General features: G+C 53.3%; 1 protein-coding gene across 4 annotated transcripts; it reads left to right on the top strand.

Annotated features, from left to right (window-relative positions):
* Window positions 1-1,419: 1,419 nt before the first annotated feature.
* SCART1 (scavenger receptor family member expressed on T cells 1) lies at window positions 1,420-22,706 on the top strand. Of its 4 annotated transcripts, XM_074373305.1 has the most exons (14): window positions 1,420-5,308; window positions 7,007-7,324; window positions 8,031-8,327; window positions 9,056-9,364; window positions 9,675-9,980; window positions 10,124-10,441; window positions 10,516-10,830; window positions 12,716-13,030; window positions 13,206-13,274; window positions 13,350-13,664; window positions 13,916-13,951; window positions 14,551-14,688; window positions 15,223-15,417; window positions 15,868-16,068. In XM_074373305.1, the coding sequence occupies exons 1-14, from the start codon at window positions 5,242-5,244 to the stop codon at window positions 15,948-15,950; spliced, it is 3,081 nt and encodes a 1,026-aa protein (XP_074229406.1). In that variant the 5' UTR covers window positions 1,420-5,241; the 3' UTR covers window positions 15,951-16,068. The 4 variants fall into 4 exon arrangements, with proteins under 4 accessions (XP_074229406.1, XP_074229405.1, XP_074229408.1 ...); XM_074373304.1 differs by lacking the exon at window positions 15,868-16,068 and having other exon boundaries at window positions 15,223-15,851; XM_074373307.1 differs by lacking the exon at window positions 15,868-16,068 and having other exon boundaries at window positions 13,916-13,955; window positions 15,223-15,360.
* Window positions 22,707-22,744: the final 38 nt, after the last annotated feature.

The following is a 22,744-nucleotide window of genomic DNA, read 5'->3' as shown; positions in this document are numbered from 1 at the left end:
TCTGTATCTGTGAGTCTGTTTATGTTTTGTATATACATTCACTTGTGTTACTTTTTATATTCCACATATAAGTGAAATCATACAGTATTTGTCTTTCTCTGTCTAACTTATTTCACTGAACGTAATATTCTCTAGGTCTATCCATGTTGCTGCAAATGGAAGAATTTTGTTCTTTTATATGGCTGAGTAATATATACTGTATCTCTTTTATCCATTAGTCTGTTGATGGGCACAGGGCTGCTTACATATCTTGGCTATTATAAATAGTGCTGCTATGAATATTGGGGTGTATGTATCTTTTTCAATTAGTATTTTATTTTTTCTATATATATACCCAGGAGTGGAATTGCTGGATTGTACGGTAGTCTTACTTTTACTTTTTTGAGGAAACTCCATACTGCTTTCCACAGGGGCTGCACCAATTTACATTCCTACCAGCAGTGTACAAGGATTCTCTTTTCCGCACATCTTCTCCAACATTGCTACTTGTAGACTTTGTGATCATAGCCGTTCTGACAAGTGGGGGATGATACCTCATTGTTTTGATTTGCATTTATCTAATAATTAGTGATGCTGAGCATCTTTTTCACGTGCCTGTTAGTCATCTGTATGTCTTCTTTGGAAAAATGTCTATTCAGATCCTGTGCCCATTTTTGAAGTGGGTTGCTTACTTTTTTTTTAATATTGAGTTGTACGAGCTGTGTTTGTGTCTACACACACACACACATATATATAATTAACCCCTTGTTGGTCACATCATTTGCAAATATTTTCTGTCATTCCATAGGTTGTCTTTTCATTTTGCTGTGCAAAAGCTTTTAGCTTTAGGTCCCATTTGTTTATTTTTGCTTTTATTTCTCTAGCTTTAGGAGAGAGACCCCCCAAAATATTGCTATGATTTATGTCAAAGAATGCTCTGCCCTTTTTCTCTTCTAGGAGTTTTACGATTTCAGGTCTCACATTTAGATCTTTAATCCATTTTGAGTTTACTTTTTGTAACTGGTATGAGGAAGTAACCTAATCTTACTGTTTTACGTGTAGCTGACCAAGTTTCCCAGCACCGTGTGCTGAAGATACTCTTTTCTCCACTGTGTATTCTTGCCTCCTTTGTTGTAGATAATTGACCAGAGGTGCATAGGTTTATTTCTGAGCTTTCTACTCTGTTTTGTTGATCTATGTGTCTGTTTTTGCACAGGTGCCATGCTGTCTTGATTACTTTACCTTTGTAGTATAGTCTTTGGTCTCGGAGGGTGATACCTCCAGCTTTGTTCTTTTTCTCAAATTGCTTTGGCAATTCAGGATCTTTTGTGATTACATACAAATTTAAGAATTATTTGTTTTAGTTCTATGAAAAACATCTTGGGTATTTTGATCAGAATTGCATTAAATCTGTAGATTTCTTTGGGTAGTATGGCCATTTTAACAATAGGAATTCTTCCAATACAAGAGCATGGGGTATCTTTTTATTTCTTTATACCATCTTCAATTTCATTTATCAATGTTTTATAGTTTTCAGAGTATAGGTCTTTCACCTCTTTGGTTAAGTTTATTACTGAGTATTTTGTTCTTTTTGATGAGATTTTAAATGGGATTTGTAAACTTTCTTTTTCTGATAATTTAATTATTAGTGTGTAGAAATGCAGCAGTTTTCTGTATGTTAATCTCATATCTGGCAACTTTGCTGAATTCATTTATTACTTCTAATAGTTTTTGGGTGGAGTATTTAGTGTTTTCTATAGAATGTATCATGCTATCTGCAAATAGTGACAGTTCTATCCCTTCCCTCCAAATTAGATTCCTTTTATTTCTTTTTCTTGTCTGACTGCTGTGGCTAGGACTTCCAATACTATGTTAAATAGAAGTGGCAATCGTGGGCATGCTTGTCTCTTTTCTGAATTTAGAGGAAAGGTTTTCAGCTTTTAATTTTTGAGTATGATGTTGGCTGTGGGTTTATTATAAATGGCCTTTATTATGTTAAGGCATGTTCCTTCTACCCACTTTGATGAGAGTTTTTTTTTTTTTTATCATGAATGAACATTGAATTTTGTCAAATGCTTTTTCTGTGTCTATTGAGATGATCATGTGACTTTTGTCCTCCCTTTTGTTGTGTGGTGTATCACATTGATTTGCAAATGCTGAACCATCCTTGTAACCCTGGGATAAACCCAACTTTACTGTGGTGTATAATCTTTTTAAAAATATATTATTAGATTCAGTTTGCTAATATTTTATTGAGGACTTTTTGCACCTGTATTCATCAGAGATATTGGCCTGTAACTTAATTTTCTTTGTAGTATCTTTGTCTAGTTTTGGTATCAGGGTAATGGTGGCCTTGTAGAATGAATTTGGGAATGTCCCAGTCTCTTAAGTTTTTTAGAATAGTTTGAGAAGTATAGGTATTAGTTATTTTTTTATATGTTTGCTAGAATTCCCCTTTGAAGCCATCTGGTCTTGGACTTTTATTTTTTCAGAGATTTTAAATCACAAATTTAATTTCACTATTGGTGACCAGTCTGTTCAAATTGTTTCTTCTTGATTCAGTCTTGGCAGGTTGTATGTGTCTAGAAATCTGTCTGTTTCTTCTAGGTTGTCCGATTTGTTGCCATATAACTGTAGTATTCTCTTATGATTTTTTGTATCTCTGTGGTATTGGTTGTTATTTCTCCTCTTTAATTTCTTATTTGTTTACTTGAGTCCTCTCTCTTTTCATCTTGGTGAGCCTGGCTAAAGGTTTATCTATTTAAAAAAAATCTTTTCAAACAACCAGTTCTTGTTTTCATTGATCTTTTCTATTTTTTGGTATCTATTTTATTTATTTCTTCTCTCATCTTTATTATTTTCCTTCTTTTGCTAACTTTGGGGTTTATCTTTTCTTCTTTTGCTAACTCTTTTAGGCTGTAAGTTAGGTTACTTATCTGAGAGTATTTTCGTGTCTTGAGGAAGGCCTGTATTGCTATAACCTCCTCTCTTGGAACTGCTTTGCTGCATCCCATATATTTTGGAATGTTGTGTTTCCATTTTCACTTGTCTAAAGGTATTTTCTGATTTCTTCTTTGATTTCTTCATTGACCCATTGGTTTTTTAATAGCATGTTGTTTAGTCTCCATGGTTTTTTTTTTCATGTTCTTTCTGTAGTTGACTTCTAGTTTTATACTGTTGTGGTCAGAAAAATGCTTGATAAAACTTCTATCCTCTTAAATTTGTTGAGATTATTTTGTGACCTAGCATGTGATCTATCTTGAGAATGTTCCATGTGCACTTGAATGTGTATTCCACTATTTTTGGATGTAATGACTTATAGATATCTATTAAATCCAACTGGTCTAGTTTGTCATTTAAGACCATTGCTGTCTTATTGATTTTCTGTCTTTATGATCTGTATTGTTGTAAGTGGAGTGTTAAAGTCCTCTACTATTATTGTATCATTATCAGTTTCTCCCTTTATGTCTGTTGCTATTTGCTTTATGTATTTAGGTGCTCCTGCATTGGGTGCATGTATGTTAACTAGTGTGATGGCCTCTCTTGTACTGATCCTTTGATCTTTATATATTGCCCTTCTTTGTCTTTTGGGTAGCCTTTGGTTTAAAGTCTACTTTGTCTAATGTGAGTACTGCCACCCCTGTTTCTTGTCATTTCCATTTTCATGAAATATCTGTTTCTTTCCTCTCACTTTTCAGTCTGTGTGTCCCCACCAGCAGTCATTTCCCATTTCCTCTTTCTAGTCCCTGGCAACCACCAATCCACTTTCTATTCTATGGATTTGCTTATTCTGAACATTTCACATAATTGGAGTCATATATGTGGTCTTCTGTGTCTGACTTCTTTCACTCAGCATATTGTTTTCCAGGTTAATCCCACTGAAGTATTTGTCAGTACTTTATGACTTTTAATGGCTGAATGATATTTCATGGTATGAATGTATCGCATTTTGTTTATCCATTCATCTATTTACATACATTTAGGTTGTTTCTACTTTTTCTATTATGAATAATGCTACTATGAACATTTATATACAGGTTTTAATGTGGACGTAATTTTTACAAATTGAAATATAGTTGATTTACAGTGTATTAGTTTCAGGTGTACAGCATAGTGATTCAGTATTTTTGCAGATTATACTCCTCAGAAATTATTATAAGATAAGGCTATAATTCCCTGTGCTGTGTAGTATATCTTTGTTGCTTATCTTGGACATAATTTTTTGTTTCTCTCTGATGTACAGAATTGCTGGGCCATAGGGTACCTCTATGTTTAACATTTTGAAGACCTGCCAGGCTGTTTTCCGAAGTGGTTGCACTATTTTCCAATCTTCCCAGGAAAGTACGAGTGTTCCAATTTCTCCACATCTTCACCATTGGTTCATTTTTGTATTCTTTTATTTCTTTGCTGAGATTTTTTTTTTCCATTTGTTTAAAAAGAATTTGCAATTTATTGTGGAAGCATTTTTATGAAGACTGTTTTAAAATCCTTTTCAGACAATTTTGACATCCAATTCTTGGTATTGGTATTGGCTAACTGTCTTTTACCATCAAAGAGTGGTTTCCCTGGTTCTTCACATGGTGAGTGATTTTCGGTTGTGTCCTGGACATACTGGTTGTGATGTCAAGACACTCTTGATTCTTTTTAAATCTTCTATTTCAGCAGGTGCTCACCCTGTTTAGGTTCAGGGTGTAGGTTCTGGTCTTTTGTGGCTTTTGTTCCAATGATAATTTAGATCTCAGAGCCCTTGCAAAGCTGTCCAGGCCTGTCTTGTTCTTCTGTGCTTTGGGTGGGGAGCTTGGTGGGAGCAAGGGCTCTGGTGACCTCAATGACACTTGGTTCCCCCAATGCTGGCTCCCAATGCCCAGTGTTACTGTGTCACCATCCACAGTGGGAGTCAAAGCCACTTGCCTGGCTGGAGGACAGGGCTTGGCTGCTGCTGTGGCTGTGGGCAGACCAGACCACCTGCCTGACTGTGAGGTCTGAGTGAAGCTACCCTGTCAGCAGTTATCAGCCTGAGAGGAAACCCACAGCCTGGGCCCCTTGCTCATGCCTGGCAATGCTCAGGCTGAGGCCACTGCCTGCTCTGCTCACAGGTGGAGAGACAGAGCCACTGACTTGATCTGGAAAGGCCCTCGCTGTTCCACTGGTCCCAGGAGGCCACTGGTGGCTCCACTTCTGTGTGTTTGGCTCTGAACGGTGATCCCTGCCTTTGCCCAGCTGAGCAGCAGGTGCTGGCCAGGGCCCTGGGGCCGCGGGACCATGCGGGCAGCTCTCCGGGCTGTGGGACTCAGCGCGCTTCTCCTCAGTGTCATGGCAGTGCCCACTGGTAAGGTCCTTCTTCTCTCACCCACAGAAACTTCTGGAGGCTCTGTAGATGCTGAGCTGCGGGGATCCCTGCTGTGACCAGCTGTCTGCTTGGGTCTTACTCAGCCAAAGAGGGTGGGATGTCCTAGAGCAGGAGGGCACGTGGGCTCCAAAGTGCAGCCCCTGGAGATGCTTGTCCCAACACTGACTGAGCAGGTTCAGTCCCAGGGTGAGGCCAGAGCCCCCAGCCCTACTGCTTGGAGTCAAGTGCAGGGCTGGGTCAGAGCCCAGATAAAGTGGGGGAACATGGCCAGCTACCCAAATCAACAGGGGTGCTGGTGGGTTCTGCAGGGGGACGGCCCCATCTCCTTCCCCTGGGGCAGGGTAGGGGGGTGGGTAGGGGAATGGGAAAGCTGGCCACACTGGGCCACCAGGTGAGCATGGAGCTTGGTGCTGGGCCATGGAGGAGAGCCATAGTCTCAGAGAGATGCCACACCAGGGTGGGGGGTGGGGGGCTGCTGTTACAGAAGCCAAGAGGCTAAGTCATGGACAGGGAGCTGTAAGGAGGTAGTCCTGCCAGAATAACATGGAGAAGCTGGAGATGAGAGCGAGTCCCTGGGGGACGGCATGTGGTGACATGGGACTATGATGAGTGTATGAGTGTGAACGTCAAGTGTGAGCAATTGTGTGCGTACACGTGTGAGTGTGTGTCAGGGCTGAGGGTGGGCAAGGGTAGCAGTGTGCAGTGCCCTGGAAGCTGATCCTGGGGTCCAGCCAGGAGGTGACCAGGAGCTGGACACAGGCACCCCTCGGGACAGGGATGGGATGCAGTTCTGGCCGAAGGGTTCTGTTTTGTGTGAAAATGACAGAAAATGACCCTGCACACTGATGCCTGAAAAAGAATAGGTGGGGACTGAGTGGGTGGCAGTGATAGATGAAGACCCTGGGTGGGAGGTGGGAGCAACGTGCCTTCCTCTGCCCTGGGTGGGGGTATCTTTCCCCAACATGAATCCAGGACAGGCCCTGGAGCTGGTCTGGGGTGGCCCAGGCCAGGACGTCCTGGCCGCACCCACATGCATGTCCCCAGCACCAGCCCAGGAGGGGAAGTGAGGATAGAGGGTCAAGAGGCTGTGATGAAGTGGGGCTTCCCCAGGGCTGTGCGGGAAAGACCAGGGTGCAGAGGCCTAGAGAGGGTGTGGTTAGGGGATGGGTCCCTGGTCCCAGTGAAATGGAAAGGTCAGGGGGTGGCTGAGACACTCAGAGCCCTAGGAGGCAGCCTCGAGGAGAGTGAGCTGGACGGGTGGTGGGTGGCCAGGTAGGTCAGGCAGGAGTGAGTGAGTATATGGGGGGTGGAGGGGTGGGCTGCAGGGCCTCTGGTGGAAGCTGGGAAATGACCTTTGGCTGGAGGCTTGGATGGGATGGTGGGAGGAGCCCCCCATCTCCAGGCAGAGGAGGACAGGGCACTTCTATGCCTAGGGGTGGGGTCACCCATGATGTGGGGGCTCTAGCAGGCTGAGGGGGGCTGTGGGGATGAGGATGTGGGCTGCACAGGGTGTGCAAGGACCCTTGCTCCATCCATCACCTCTCTGGACTGCTCTGCGGTGGGTGGGAGGACCTGGCTCTGTGCTGAAGCCTTGGAGGTGGCCCCAGTCAAACGCAGGCGTCTTCTCTGCCCCCTTGCTGCTGTCGCTGACCCCCATCTGGCCTGTTCCATCTGCAGGTGGACCCAGTGACCTGCGGCTGGCGTACAGACACAGCCCATGCGATGGGGTCGTGTTGGTCCAACATAAGGGGGAGTGGGGACATGTGTGCAACCAGGAGTGGACACTGAAGGAAGCATCCGTGGTCTGCAGGCAACTGGGCTGTGGCCATGCTGTGGGCGCCCCCAAGTACGTCCCGCTGCCTGGAGAGGTGGTGCAGCCCTGGCTCCACAACGTGTCCTGCAGGGGCGACGAGTCCTCCCTCTGGGGGTGCAGCCTTGGGGCATGGACGCAGAGCCAGTGCCCTTACGAGTGGGTGGTGGTCGCTCTGTGCTCCAGTAAGTCATGGGGTAGGAGGCCATGGGAGGAGGAGGGAGGGTCCAGGGCTCCCTCGTGGGGGCCTCCAGAGCCCCTGGCCCCCGTAGGACCGGCTGGCCTCGCATCTCTCCTCATTCCTCCTGTGTTAGGAGCTGTTTGTTTTTCGTTCAACAAGCGCTTACTGACCAGGCACTGCTCTGGGTCCTGGGGACACAGCTGTGGATGAACCGCACGAAGGCCTGCGGCCTGGGCCACGCTGTCCCTGGGAGGGACTGAGAGCACATGACTATGCAGGCAGAAGGGCAGTGCTGGGATGTGTGGGGGCCTCGACGCCTTGTCCCTGGGATCACTGCTGCTTCTGCAAACGCTTTCCCTGGAGGTCTGTCTGGATGGTCCACAGCAATATCTGGACGCTTTATGTGCTGAGAGCTTGTGAGGCCCTCATTATGTCCCATCTCTGAGCTGACCCCCTGCATGGGTTGTGGGGCCCGGAGCAGAGTGAGAATGCAGGTGCCTGTGTTGAAAACTCAACGAGAAGGATTTCCCAGAGAGCAACACAGAACACTAAACCAGGCAGGGCCTCTGAGCAGGTCCTTTGTGCTGGCCCAGTGCTTATCCCCCAGAGGGAGGTGCAGGGTGGGTCTGGGCCCAGGATGGGGTGCCTGGTGGGGATGTCTGGGCACTGAGGCCGCTGGCTCCAAGTGCAGTGTTGCGTGTCCTTTGCAGACGGTACTTTCCAGGCGGTCCGGCTGGTGCAGGGCCGAAGCCCCTGTGCGGGACTCCCTGAGATCAGGAACATGAACTCGGTGGATCGCCTCTGTGGTCTGCACAAGGAGGAGGCCACGGTGTTCTGCCAGGAGCTAGAGTGCGGCCCCGCGCTCCAGGCCCCCCGCCAGGGTGGGGGCAGCGCCAGGAAGTACATGACCTGCAAGGGCACCGAGCCAACCATCCGGAACTGCAGACTGAACAACAACCTTCGCAGCGGCTGTGACTTCCAGCAAGACGCCCAGGTGGTCTGCTCAGGTGAGGCCGACCCCTCACGCTCCTGGGGGACCCCCTGGGGGACAGCAGGGAGCAGGGGAGTGACTGCAGGAAGGGTGCGTCCCCACAAACTCAGTCCTGCCTGAGGCGTGAGGTGCAGATGTGGGAGGAGCTGGTTCTCCCCTGGACACCTGCACAGCTGTCCCCACTGTAGAGGGAGTAAGAGCTGGCTGGGGAAAGTGAGTGCAGGAACAGAGTGGCGCAGAGCCGTGGTTCTGCATCCCGGCAGGGGTGTCTGCTCAGAACCCCCGTGCAGGTTGCGGGTACTGGCTGTCTGCAGCACCTGTGCTGTTCTAGCTGCAACTGTTGCGTGTCCAACACGAGTCAGAGTTGGTAGTGAGTCACCCCTCCTGCCCTGTCTCTGGTCTGTGAGAGTGAGCTGGCCCTCTGAGAGCTGTGCTCTGAGGTTTACGGAAGGTGAAATGAGGCAAACTGTCCACTCTCTTGGTGTGCCCAAGGGTGTAGTGGTCTGCGGCAGGAAGGGTGCTTTGACCTTGCCACTGAGACTGTGGGGGGCCTGGATGCCACCGCCCCTGGCAGGCAGAGGTTGTGTGCCACATGTGAGCACCTGCAGGAGGTGTCCCTGACCTCTGACCTTGCGGAAGTGACCAGGGCTGTGCTGGAGCCTCCCGGGACCAAGGATGGTGGGGCCCAGGCTGAGCTGGTCATCTGAGAGCACCTGTCCCAGCTGAGTTTGTCTCTTCCTCCAGGACACACAGAAGTGCGGCTGGTGGGTGGCGAGCACCCCTGCTCTGGGCGCCTGGAGGTGAGGCGTGGCCTGACCTGGGGCACTGTCTGTGACGCTGACCTGGACCTAGCCACTGCCCACGTGGTGTGCCGGGAGCTGCAGTGTGGTGTGGCCGTGTCCACACCTGGGGACGCCCACTTCGGCCGGGGCTCGGGGCCCGTGTGGACGGAGGCCTTCCACTGTGAGGGCCACGAGTCTCTGCTGTTCCACTGCCCTCGGGGGCCCGGGAACCAGTGCGGGCATGGCCAGGATGCGGGGCTCAGGTGCTCAGGTGAGGCCAGGAGGGTGTGCATGGTCCTGTTGAAGGAAATGCTGCTTCTGTGGGTTGAGGGGAGGGAGGAGAGGGAGGCAAGACTTCTGGTCACAGAGGGATGTGACCCCTATGGCCGCACCACAGAGCCCGGGCTCTTCTGCAGAGATGTGAGTCGGGTGCTGAGGCTGAGTTGGGTGGGGAGCTGGTGGGAACAAGGGCTCTGGTGCCCCCACACTGGGTGTGAAGGAAAGAAATTGCCACCTGCTTGGCCTGTGGGTGGAAGGACACTGATCCCCGCCCCCCCTGCCCCACCCCACCCCCCGCACAGAGTTCCGGCTGGTGAACGGCAGCAGCAGCTGCGAGGGCCGAGTGGAGCTCCAGGTTCAGGGGGCCTGGGCGCCCCTCTGTGCCGCCCACTGGGACTTAGAAGATGCCACAGTCCTCTGCCACCAGCTCAACTGTGGCAACACAGTGGCCATACCCCCAGGAGGCCATTTTGGGGATGGGGGCTCAGCCATCTGGCCTGACGCATTTCACTGTGTGGGGACAGAGCCCTACTTGTGGGACTGCCCTGTGAGCACCCTGGGGGCCCCCGCCTGCGCCCCTGGCAATGCGGCCGCCACCGTCTGCTCAGGTGGGTCAGCGAGGTCGCGGGACAGATGGAGGCTGGGAGTGGACCGGGCTCTGCTGGGAGGTGGGGTCCTCTCCCCTTCCAGGCCGAGTGGCCTTCCCGCTGACACCCTGGTGGCCCCTGCAGTGCCCCGCGTCCCTCCCCAGGTCTCCCCCACGCCCTGCGGCTGAGGAACGGACAGAGCCGCTGTGATGGCCGTGTGGAGGTGTCCCTGGACGGGGTGTGGGGCCGTGTCCTGGACGACGCATGGGATCTGCGCAGCGCCAGCGTGGTGTGCGGGCAGCTAGGGTGCGGAGGGGCCGAGCAAACCTATGAGGCACCGGCGCCTGGGCGCGGGGCTGTCCCACTGGGGCTGAGCAGCACGCGCTGTCTGGGCACCGAGACCCGCCTGGCCCAGTGCAACGTGTCCGTGTCCCCGCTGGTGGCCGCGGGGACGTCGCGGGACGCGGGTGTCGTGTGCTCCGGTGAGTAGGGGCCCGGCGGCCGCCTCCCTCCCTCTGGCCCGGGGCGCGGCTGCCCTGACTGGGTCTCTCGGCAGGGAGCCATCGGGTGCGGCTGGCCTCGGGGCCAGGCCGCTGTGCGGGGCGCGTGGAGGTGCTGCACGGGGGCGCATGGGGCACTGTGTGTGACGACGGCTGGGACCTGCGGGACGCCCAAGTGGTCTGCCGGCAGTTGGGCTGCGGCCACGCGCTCAGCGCCCCGGGGGCGGCGCACTTCGGGGCCGGGGCCGGGCGCATCTGGATGGATGAGCTGGGCTGCGAGGGCCAGGAGTCTGCGCTGTGGCAGTGCCCGTCGCGGGGCTGGGGCCTGCACGACTGCGGGCACAAGGAGGATGCCAGTGTCGTCTGCTCAGGTGGGTGTCTTAAGCTGAGTCCCCTCCTGGGGTAGTTTGGTTTGAAATGGTTGTGTTGTTTTAGCACATTAAATAATACCCACGTGCTTTCCTCGGATTCCACTAGTGTCTCCCCGCCCAGCTCTTCCTGGTTTGGAGGACTCCGTAGCTCACTGCTTCAGTGTCCTCTTGCTACAGAGATGCTGCGGGACTAAGCACGTTCTTCCCATTGGGGCTGGGGGTGGGGAGGAGGCCGGGGTGGGGCTGGGGGTGGGGAGGAGGCCGGGGTGGGGCTGGGGGTGGGGAGGAGGCCGGGGAGGGGCTGGGTCTGCTACTTGTTGCTCCTGGTCCTGGTGCAGCACTGCCTGGGGTCCTTCTCTCTTGCTCATGAGCTCATCTCACGTCTGTGCTTGAGGTTTCCGTCTTGAAGTCCTAACTTTGATCCATGTTTCAGTGTGCTGGATGACTTTTTCCAGATATTTTTAAGGCAGAGTATGAAGTTTTTTAGCTCATATATATCTGAGACTCCTCTGTGGATCTTGTCTGGCTGTGATTATTCTTAATGACCGAATTTTGCCGTATGCTGGGGGCACCTGGGAAGTCCTGCCTCCCCAGGCATCTCCAGGCAGCCCTCCAGGGTGGGGCTGGGCATCCCAGGGTGGCCCTTTCTCACTGATTTTGGTTCCTGTTTTTGCTTTAGAAAAGTTTTCTTCGACTTTGTTGGCGGTCTTAGATAACTGCTTTGATTTCAATCTCGTATTTCTTTGTGAGTAGCAGGCCCCTGGTTTTGGAGCATCCTCGTCCTTTTTATCTGGGCTGGAGTGCTCGCTCTTTCCTCGTGCGTTCTGGAGTTTTTCTGGGAGCTGTCCAGATCACTGACTTGCTGTTCTGTCACTGCTGGCCGTCATGCTCTTGGATGTACGTGCGAATGTGCGTTGTGTTTTCAGTTTCCTTGAAGTTCTTCCTTCTCTGTGCTGTGGCCTCTTCGGGCAGCTGCAGGCACTGGCTGGCCAGTAGGGCTCTGCTGCTGGGGACCGTCTGTTTCTGTTACGAGTCAGCCTGGCAGCAGGTTTTAAAGGCGAGAGCAGAGGCAGGCAGGGCACCCTTGAGGCCCCAGCATGGAACAAGAATGGGTGACTCGTACCCCATTAACTTGGTTGGCCAGAGCCCCGAGGCCAGCCCAGATGCAGGGCTGGGAAACAGACTCACTCAAAGAGCACGGATACAGACAGGAGGTCTTGGTGGCCACTTCTGTAATTACAGATGTGTTTCCTTCCGGTGTTTTTTCTAAGCTTATTTCAATTCATTATGATGCTTTCAGATGCAATTCTTATCCACGTTCCTGGATTCATCCTCAGATAGGCATTTTTGATGTATTACGGGCTTTTGTAACATAATTTTAAGGGGCTGTCTAAGACCTTGTCATGCGGTGATATTATGCAGTCTACCTAATGCATCACACTGTTGTTGGACGTGCACTGCTCAAGGGGAACGAGCCAGTACTTGAGCACCGATCAACCAGGCCCCATACTATCTCCAAACTCAGAGATCTGGGCTAATTCCTGTTTTTTTTTTTAATTAAAATTTTTTTATGATCACTGCTAAATCAATCATCTTGTACAAAGGATTATTCTGTATTTCAAGTAATTTCCAAGGATAGATTTCTGGACAATCAGCTGATGCCTGCTGACTAAGATGTTACAACTGGGGATTAAATCTGGTTATCTGTGGTCAACAGTTTCCATCTTTGGGGTGGAAACTGATGGGATGTGGGGTTGATATGAAGGGGATGCCAGGGGCTCACTGGGTCGATGCCCTTGCTTGGCATTGGTCTTGGTGCTGGGACCCCCTCGTCTCCGCCTCCTCCTTCAGAGATTTCCCTGGGCTGACTGTGTTTGTCTTCCAGAGTTAGTGGCCCTGAGGCTGAAAGGTGGCACTGGCCGCTGTGCTGGGTGGCTAGACGTGTTCTACAATGGGACATGGGGCTCCGTGTGTAGCAATGCCCTGAAGGACACCTCGTTGTCCATCATCTGCAAGCAGCTGGCCTGTGGGGAGCAGGGCTGGCTGGAGAACAGACCCGTCCACACTGGCTTGGGCATCTCCTGGGTGGACCACATCCAGTGCCGCAGGCTGCGAAACTCCACCCTATGGCAGTGCCCCTCCGCTCCATGGCACCCGCGCTCCTGTGTCCCTGGAGAGGAAGTCTGGATCACCTGTGCAGGTGGGCCCTGGCAGTCTCTGAGGGGCTGGGAGGCGCTTAAATGTCTTGATAAGTCCTCTGCAGGGGCTGCTGTTGGCCCATGGCTCGGAGCCTGGGAATCACTTGGGCTCCACAGGCTTCATTCTGAAGATTTTCAGGGCGTTTACACTGGGAGGGCCGCTGTTTAATCCAACAGGATTGTCAGAGAAAATGACACAGGATCCCCGGGAGACCCTTAACTGCTCATCCACCCACAGCTGCCCAGGTACCCCTCCCACCGCCTTCCTGTTCACTGCCCATCCGGGTTCTGCCCCGCGGTGACCACAGCCTCCTTTTCCAGAGGAGGGCGCGCTGCGCCTGCTCGGGGGCGAGGACCGCTGCTCCGGCCGCGTGGAGCTCTGGCACGCCGGCTCCTGGGGCACCGTGTGCGACGACTCCTGGGACCTGGCGGATGCCGAGGTCGTGTGCCGCCAGCTGGGCTGTGGCAGGGCCGTGGACGCCCTGGTGGGGGCTGCCTTCGGGCCGGGCTCGGGGCCCGTGTGGCTGGACGAGGTGGGGTGCCGGGGCAGCGAGGCGTCCCTGCGGGGCTGCCCGGCCGAGCCGTGGGGCCGCGGAGACTGCGGGCACAAGGAGGACGCGGGCGTGCGCTGCTCAGGTGAGTGGGCGGGGCCTGAGGTGCCCTCTGCCCTTTCCGTGCGGGAGGGTGGCCGGGGGCGCGGCAGGGTGCCGCGAGGGTTCCTTTGGAGTATCCCTCTACCCTGGGTGCTCCAGAACCCAGGCCTGAGGCTGCCGGGCACTGGGGCACAGGCTGCCCCCACGACCTCCATCTCGGGTTGAGGGGCCGGGGGAAGGTCTGGGCTGCCTTCAGCCCCGTGCGGCTCTCAGACCCCGCCCATTCTCCTGCAGGTGACAGGGAGACCACGGTCCTGCCCCCTGCATCAGGTAGGTGAGTGCTTCCTCAAGCCGCAGCTCGCACCCTCCTGTGCAGCCCCACCCAGAGGGGCCCTGCCTGGGGCGGGTGCCTGGTGTCTCCTGCAGAGGCCATGCCTCAGTCAGCCCCTCCCCAGGCAGGAGGGCAGAGGTCAGGAAGACCAGAACCAGGTGCTGGAGATGTCCATCTCGGAGGGTGTCCCTGGGCCAGGCTGGGTGGAGAGCCAGAGGGAGGGACCATGAGCCCAGGCCCTGCCGGGCCACTCCTCTGGGCCTTTCCCTTGCCGACGTGGGGGTGAGGAGGTGAGGGGGTGCGCGAGGTTGGCCCCAGTATGTCGTAGCCTCTTAGCCCCTGCAGCTCTGTGTTCAGAGCACAGACAGGACCCTAAGAGCTGTCCCCCAGCCCCTCTCTCCTGTGTCCTCCTCTCTCCTGGACACCCTGTTGGCTTCAGCCCCATGACCTCAGGCCGCCCCTGGGGGAGGAGCAGCACACGCCCATGGCTCCTCTGGGCGCCCCGCCCCCTCCTGCTCAGGTGGTCCAGGCCCTAGGTCATAATACCGTGGGCAATGCAGGCACACAGGGAAGAGCCGGCCTCTCACTGTCCCTACAGGCCCTCCTCTGAAACCTCTACCTGCCTTCAAGGCCCAGACGCTGCCCATGACCTTCTGCCTGGTCCTCAGCTCCCTCCTGCTTGTCATCTCACTCGTCCTGGGGATACAGTGGTTCCGGGGCAGAGGAGCCTGTAGGGGTAGGTGCGCGTGGTGATCGAGGTTAACACTGGGCCTTGCGGATGGGGAGGCTGGTGGGGGCAGCACTCTGAGACCTTAGCTCATCGCAGGTCCTCTGTCCTGGTCACTTCCCTGTGTGCTGGGTCCCCCTCGGACCACTCCCCATCCCCAGCCTTGGCAGCTTCCTAAGACATGAACCCATGAGTTCGTGACAGGGGAGCCTGGGCCCTCTCTGGGCTCTGGAGGGGCTGGATGAGACCTGCAGTTCGGCGTTCCCTCTGTGGGAGAACAGGGCTCCAAGGAGAGAAACGTGCATTAAGGACCCTCAGCAATTCCTCAGAGCCCCCAGGTCCTGCTTCTCTGTCTGTGCCCACAAATCCTGCCCATGGCCTGGTGTGCCTGGTGAGGCCTGTGGCCCCTGGTGGGGAACTGTGGCAGAGGACCTCGGGGTCCAGGGAGTCCTGGCGCGCATGAGACATCCCACAGGGGCCCCGTGGGCCGGCTCAAACCACGGGGAATGTCTCTCCTAAAAGGTTCTGGTGTGGTCTCTGCAGGTTCTGGAATGTTGGGAACTCTGCCCTCGGAAGGTGTTTATGAGGACATTGGAGCTGTTCCTGGCGGGGAGAAAGACGAGGGGCCTGGCGTGTCCTGGGTGCTAGCGCAGGAGGAGGAGTATGATGACGCAGGGGAGCCCGAGCCCGGCTCCGAGGAGGAGGAAGCAGAGGACAGGCCCCCCCTGAGCTCCGTGGGTGTGCATCTCTGTGCCCTGGCGTCCGTGGCGCTTGTCCTGCTGTACTGCTCCTGCTCCCGGGGCTCCGCTCCGGCCAGCCCCTACATCTAAAGCTGCTGATAGCCCCTCTCGTGTGTGTCTGTGACCCTCACTCCTGCCCCAGGCTTGGTGTTAGGGTGCTCGGTCGCCCCTCAGAGTTGCTCCTTAGACTGAAACCTTCTCGCGGGTAGACTGGGAGCTTAGGGAGGCCCTGGGTTTTATCTGGCTTCTTTTCATGGCTGCGCAGAGTCCCCCAGTGCCTTGTCTGCGGTCGGCTGCAGGGGCTGAGCAGGAACGCACCCCCTACCACACTGTCCAGCCCTGTCTCACCCTCTGGCCTCACGGAGCAGCAGGAGGCCAGGGCCCGGAAGCCCTGGGAGCTCTGAGGAATTGCTGAGGGTCCCCAGTGCACGCTTCTCTCCTTACACAGGTGGTGCTCCGCACAGTCTGGGCCTCCTCCAAGCTCAGGCTGGGAATGAAGACCACAGCAGCCTCTGGCCCAGGGCGTGCTGACTGTCAGCTGGCCGTGGGGGACACCAGCGAGACCAGAGGGTGGGAGAGAGCCCAGTGTGCCTGGGGGCTTTCGTTTTCCTTGTTTCTTAAAGAGATTTATTAAATCATTCATCCTTAATTCATCTCAGAAACTTCCCTCATATGCCCTCGTGGCCCAGGTTCTGATTTTGGCCTCTTTTCTGCCTCCCCCTGGTCTGCTGTGGTTTCTGACATTTTTCAGTGGTGTCCTCACCACGGCCTCTTGTGCACACGCTTCTCCCAGGGTGTGGGGTGGGGATCCCTGATGAACCAGCTCATGGCCACCCCTCCTTTCTTCTGCAGACAGGGCTCCATCTAGTTCAAATGTTGTGCCAGATTCTCCAACACTCACAGCTGTTCTGCTCTGATGACCCCACTGAACTCTTTTATGACCACACCCTCCCTGGTCACACCCTCCCTGACCACACCTCCCTGACCACACCCTCCCTGACCACACCTCCCTGGTCACACCCTCCCTGACCACACCCTCCCTGACCACACCCACCCTGACCACACCTCCCTGACCACACCCTCCCTGACCACACCTCCCTGGTCACACCTCCCTGACCACACCCTCCCTGACCACACCTCTCTGACCACACCTCCCTGACCACACCCTCCCTGGAAAATGTTTCCCTGCCTCCTCTTCCATGTGTGGGTCTGGTATCAGTTTGCAGATGACCAGACCCACCCATATCTAGATGTTTCTGAACTCCCACTTTCCCATCTCAGAATCCGGGGAAAGATGGGGTTTAATTATCCTGTGAGTCTGTCCTCTGCAGCGTCTGTCCAGTGATGCCACTGATTATCACTTACCCCTTAATGTTTACCCTCAGGGTCTGGCCAGCCTGCTGCAGCCATCACTGGCACTGGGCCCTTAGGGTCTCTCTGAGGGGAGGGAGGGTGTGGAGCTACTTTAGTCAGCCCAGGAGTTCGCGTGCCCGCAGACTCAGCTTCACCACTAGTGTCTGGACCGCGTAACTCTCTGTGGGTGTCCTGGGCACTGTGGGGTGTTGAGCAGGGCCCCTGGCCCCCACCCACCAGATGCCAGTACAGTACCCTCCTGCCCGTGGTCACGACACAAAATGTCCCCGGCAGCAAACCTGCCTGGGCTAGGAACCCCTGTGCCGGAGGTAGGCTTGATGGGGTGCTGGGCATGTTTCTAAACCACTACGAGCCTGTAGGATCCGACAAAAGAGATTTTCTTATTTATGAGTTTATTTGTGTAAAAAGCCTTCAAATATAAAGATATTAACTCCTTAGTAGTTACACATACAATGAGTCATCTTCATTGAAAAGAACATTACATAGAAAAAAATGTAAATTTTAGCCAAATTATAAGGTGGAGAAGGTTTTACTAAGCTGGAGCTTGAGTGGGTGTTTCGACTCTCCGTGGCAAGTCTCCTGGGGTTTCATTTACACTCAGTGCTCTTTGACAGTTTACTCTCCTAAAAACGTTCGCTTTTGAGACTCTTAGCAGCAGCATTGGAGCTGGGGGGTGATTCAGGAAGTCTTGTTATATTTGGAATATTTGCCTTCTTGTGATAGAAATTCTCACGTTTTCATCTGTTATGTTTATCCTTGTTCACACGATGAGTTAGTATTTAAGTATAATTTATGGAACAGTATTTATTATACAGACTGAACTACAGAAAAGAGACAGAGCATTGCCTGACGCATGGCCCGGGGTGCCCGAGGGGGTGGAGGTAATGTGAAGCCCCTGTTTGCAGCTGGAAATGTGCACTCAGACACAGCCACTCAGTATACCCCTGTCTCAGGTGCTCCTGGGAGGGGACATGTGGCTGTGGTGTTGGGGTCTGTGTCTCAGACCTCATTTGGTAGCACTAGCATAATTACAGCACCCCGGCTTCAACCAGAGGCAGATTCAACTAAGGGTGTGGGGTTGAACCCCGGCCCAGCCACGTCGGAGCCTCGGGACCCACGGCTTCCTCACCCTGGAGTGCCCACAGGGACTTCAGCATATGGCGCCATCACAGAGAAGTCAGACAAGATTTGAGGGTGCAAGTGATCAACAGTCAGGTATCATTACTGCGCCCTTTAACCATGACTACCAGTAACTACAATATGGTGCTGGTGATGCAAGTGTTCCCCATCCTTTGCAGTTATCCAGCAACCCTAGAAAGAGGTTCTCTGAGTGTGAGTGTTTGCAACTTAGCGCAAATGCTGCAGTGAACACCTGCAGAGTTTTACCAAGGAGTAGGCAGTGCCTAGAAAGGAAGTTGTGGTTTCTTAATTGCTGATCTCACAAATTGTTCAGCAGTTTAGTAAAAATATAAACATCAATATTGGGAACCCTTTTACATTTATGGACAGAAGGATGGAGTTTAGCTAAATTCCTGTTGCAAATCTTTTGAGCCCCGAGCAGGAAGTTTCATCTGCTACATCTGAGTTTAGGCTGCTCCCCAAGGCAAGCAGTAGGTGCTGGGTTGATTGCTCAAGGCCCCGCCCCCGACCTGACCTGGATTCCCTCTCCCTGAGCCCAGCCCCCATCCTGCCCCACCTCGTGTGGGCTCCCAGCTGCCTTCGCAGACTCAAAGGCGGAGAGAGCTGATGGCCCGGGGACTCAGCTGGACTCCAGCGCCTCCAAGTGTCTGTCCTTTTGGAAGCAGAGGTGGCACCCTCAAGGGGCAGGGACAGATGTGAGAGGTGCCAGGGAGAGTGAGGACACTCTGAATCCCTGGCGCCCAGGGAAGGGTGTCCACAGCTCCAGGGCTGCCAAGGGCGAGGGCATTGAGCATGGAATGGAATTTGAAGACCTGCCACCTGACAACACCCACCTTAGTCACAAGGTGGCCCTGGCAGGCCGGCCTCCCTCCCCAACTGTGTTTGGAGTTTTCTTTCTCCAGGACCTCCCAGGGAGGGGTCTCTCTCAGTGTGCTCCTTTGCAAGATCCCAGGGACATGGGGAAGTCTCCTCTGAGGTCATCTATGAGCAGATACTTGACGACTGCATGGATCTGAGTGGTACAAACCTGAAGCCTGGGGACTGACCAGTGAGTGTGGGGGCTCCTGAACCCCACTCCTACTCTGACATCAGGACAAGGAGGCAGCCCTGGAGCTGAGAGTTCAGGGGTGGGGATGTGATGGCATGGGTCTCAGCCCTACTGTGGCATTTAGCGCGGGCCCCATCGGGCACCTGGTGTGCAGAGGGAGGAGCAGGGAGGAGCCTGGTGCTCCCAGGAGGGCAAGAGGACTGTGAGGGGTGGTCAGAGAGGCAGTGGGGCCAGTTCCCAGGGCTCCCAAACCCACTAATATCTGCATCCCTCTCACCGCCCTATGATGTGCTGGCTCCACCCTTTCCTGCTGTTCTGGGTTCCCTGAGACCCCCAGGCAGGCAACCCAGCCTCCGAGACCTTGGGGAAGGGTGACAGAAGGTGCCTACAAGTCCGTAAATCTTGTCCTGATCCCTAGGACCCGCACACTCTGCTCTGGTGGCTAAGGGGAGGGGAGCATGGCACACCTGGAGCCCCGCCCGGGAGTTAAGCGCCCCAGCCAGGTCTTCCTGGGCCTGGTCAGAGAGGCCCCGGCACAGAGCTGGTCGCATCCACCCAACGCTGCCCACTGGCGGGCTGTGTGCTGGGGTGGGGCCCGGAGGACGCCTGGGCGGCAGCGCAGCCGAGGGGGACCCTGGGTGGGCCTTCCTCGCCTCTCCCCCAAGGCACATGGCCCGAACCCCTGCGGGGGTGCGTCTCTCTGACAAAGTAGTAGCCTCTCTGGACCAGGGTGTCCTGGGCAGCCCCCTTGGCAGCCCAGGTGGGCCCTGCCCAGGGTTCCCCGTAGGCCAGGGGGAGATCTGCACCGACAGGTTGGGATTGGAGACACCCCTGCGACCTGATGACCAGGTGACCCGCGCACCTTCAGGCCGGCAGGTGATGCACAGGGAGGTGGCCCCTCGGCGCTGGGAGAGGAGCCCCCCTCACTGGCGTCCTCGCCTCCAGCTATGACGACGTGGCCGCGGCGGCGGGCACCGGGCGGTGAGCCGACCGCTCCTCCAGCGGCACCTGTCCCTTGTGGGGCTTCCGGGAAGGACTTGGGTTTTCCTGGTTTGGACAGATTCGTCTTTGGAACTTTCACTAACAACCCCCCACCACCCCGCCGCCCTCAATGCAGATATGTTAATAAAGGTCGCCCGATTTAATAGAGTTAGAGCCTCTGTCCGGCCTCGCGCTGGTGGGAACAGGGTCGGTAAACCCTGCAACGCTGGACGATGCCGGTTCCCACCCGGTGGTGCCCAGAGGCTCCCGAACCCCGGGACGTGCGGCGGGAGACCCTGCCCCAGGTGCCCCCCCGCTTTCCCGTCAGCCCGGCCCTGTGGGCCCTCTGCACCCTCAGCCCTTCCTGGCACCGCTGCCGCGGGGTCCCGCTGGGTCCAAGCCCGGTGCCCTCGCCTCGCACTGCCCTTGTGCGCCGCCGCGCTCCACTCCGACCCTGCGCTGGAGCTTCCCACTCCCCACAGACGTGATCCGGGGTGAGGGGTCCGTTGTTCCCACGGCCATCATGTTTTTCCATTTTCAGGCAACATTTTTGTTCTTACGAACGAGATGTGCTTTGTAGAGAGCGTGAGAAAGAGACTTATCCAGAAGAAAGAAATGCTCACTGTGCAGTTGGTAGCAATTGTTTCCTTCCTAAAAACATACTTGAAAACCACTGAGGCACACTCCTCCCTGCGGTCCCGGTACCAGCCTGAGACAGCTGACTGAAAGGCAGTACACTAGCAGAAAAGGGGAGGACGTGAAGGCAGTGATGAGGGTGGGGCTCAACCTGGGAAAGGATGGACACTTTTTATGGGGTACATGTGAAGGGATCCAGACCTCCAAGCCGTGAGAATATTTGCAGGTACACATATGCATACTCGTGCACAGACCACACACACACACACACACACACACACAAATCTGTGTGTGGCCCGCACACACGGGGCTCTGTCTCCACCTCCTCCCTGGGCCAGGTCCGTGTGCCCACGAGCCCCAGGCCTCAGAACACCAGGAGTTCCCAGGGAGGGCAGCTGGTGGCCAAGGATGGACCCTCAGCAGACTCACCTCCTCCACGCCGCATTTTTGCTGGCAATAAAGGTTTTGGTTTCTGTTTGCTTTAGTCCTGTTTCCGTATCTCAGTTCCTTTTTCTCCCTGACAGGGAAGAGAATGCTCTCATTGGGACCCTGTGGCCTCAACACTGTTGCCTGCTCCTGGTGTGTGTGTGTGTGTGTGTGTGTGTGCGCGCGTGTGTGCGCGTGCGCATGCCTGGCTGCGCAGGTCCCTGAATGTAGCCCCCCCTTTCTACAGAGAACAAAACCAGGCGTGGGTGCTTGGCCTGGGAGAGCTGCATCAACAGCTCTCAGAGGTCAGAGCCCACCTAGTAACGGAAGCAGCATTTCCCTTGTGTCACGTTTACTGTTTCCTGCTTCATTTCACCCATTTTCTCCTCAGTGTCCTCAGACTAATGGCTCATTACAGGCACAGATTGTTCCAACGAGCTGTGGTTTCCTTTTTGTTTAGCTTCCCCACCTCTGTGGCAACCTGGCAGTGCGGGTCCTCAGACATCTCCTCTGGGTCCTCCCCACCTTCTCGAAGAATCCTTACTTCTCAGCACTTACTGGTGTGTCTCCTGGCTTCATTCCCACAGCCCCGGGACTTCTGTTGGCCTCTCTGCAGAGCCCTGGTTCCTTTAAATGGACCCAGGCATGAGGTTAAGTCGTGCCAAACTGACCTCACTGTGGTTTTTACATGCTACTAGCTACTATAATCCTTTTAATACATTACATGATTTGGGATTCTCTTGTGCATGAAGGATTTGTGCATGTATGTTCATGTTGGAAATTGTCCTGTCATGTTCTTTTTTTTCTTCCTTTGATTTCAAAATAATAATGTCCTCTTAGAATGAGATGGGGAAGATTTTGCCTCTTTTTTCTATGGAAGAAATTATATATGGTTGGAATGACTTCACCTTAATGTGGGACTATTAATTATTTTGAAGGAAAAACTTTAAAGAACTTACTCAATTTCAGTACTCGGTAATTAATTCAGTGTGTAACTATTTTTTCTCGAATTAGTTTTGTTTACTTATAAGTTATATTTGTCTAGATGTTTATTCATTTGATGTAAGTTTTCAAATTTATCAGCTTAAAGTTGTTTGTAGCATCCTCGTGTTGGACTCATTCTCATGTCTCCTTTTAAATTCTTGATGGTATTGGTTTGGATCTTTTTTCTTTTTATCAGTCTTGTTAGGTATTTATTTTGTGTCTCTGTAAACATGAAATTCTGGCTTTTATATGTTCTGTTTCATTAAATTCTACTCTTACCTCCCACAACTTTCATTTTTCTTGGTTTTATTGTAGTTCTTTTTCTCACTTAAAATTACAGCTCATTTGTTTTTAGTATCTCTGTATTGGCATTTAAGCAACACATTCATGCTAAATACTATTTTTGTGGAGTCTCCACATGTTTCGATGTGCAGCTCTTCATTGTCACTCAGTTCTAAGTGTTCTGAAGACTCCATTAGGTGTTCTTCCTTGACATATGAGTTAGTTAGGCGTGTATTTTCAAATATCTGAATATATCAGAACTTTTACTTGTCTTTCCCCAAAATTTTATTGTGGAAAACTTCAAACACACAGCAGAGTTAAAAGCATTTGCACCAAACAGCTGTCTATCCACTGTTTAAGTTTCCCTTCAGCATTTGCTTGCTTACTTTAGCGTGTCTGCCTTCTGCATGCATCTCATCACCCATGAACTTATATTTTTTGATTCATTTCAGCG

Source organism: Camelus bactrianus, chromosome 11 (assembly GCF_048773025.1).
Source record: "Camelus bactrianus isolate YW-2024 breed Bactrian camel chromosome 11, ASM4877302v1, whole genome shotgun sequence".
Taxonomy (NCBI): domain Eukaryota; kingdom Metazoa; phylum Chordata; class Mammalia; order Artiodactyla; family Camelidae; genus Camelus; species Camelus bactrianus.
The sequence above is the reverse complement of the archived record's forward strand: the minus strand, read 5'-3'. Positions and strand labels throughout refer to the sequence as shown.

Excerpts from the sequence above, each read along its gene's own strand:
- SCART1 (XM_074373304.1), top strand. The coding sequence starts at position 5,242 with ATGCGGGCAGCTCTCCGGGCTGTGGGACTCAGCGCGCTTCTCCTCAGT. Across the intron at positions 5,309-7,006 it reads TGTCATGGCAGTGCCCACTG|GTGGACCCAGTGACCTGCGG; the intron begins GTAAGGTCCTTC and ends TTCCATCTGCAG. Across the intron at positions 7,325-8,030 it reads GGTGGTCGCTCTGTGCTCCA|ACGGTACTTTCCAGGCGGTC; the intron begins GTAAGTCATGGG and ends TGTCCTTTGCAG.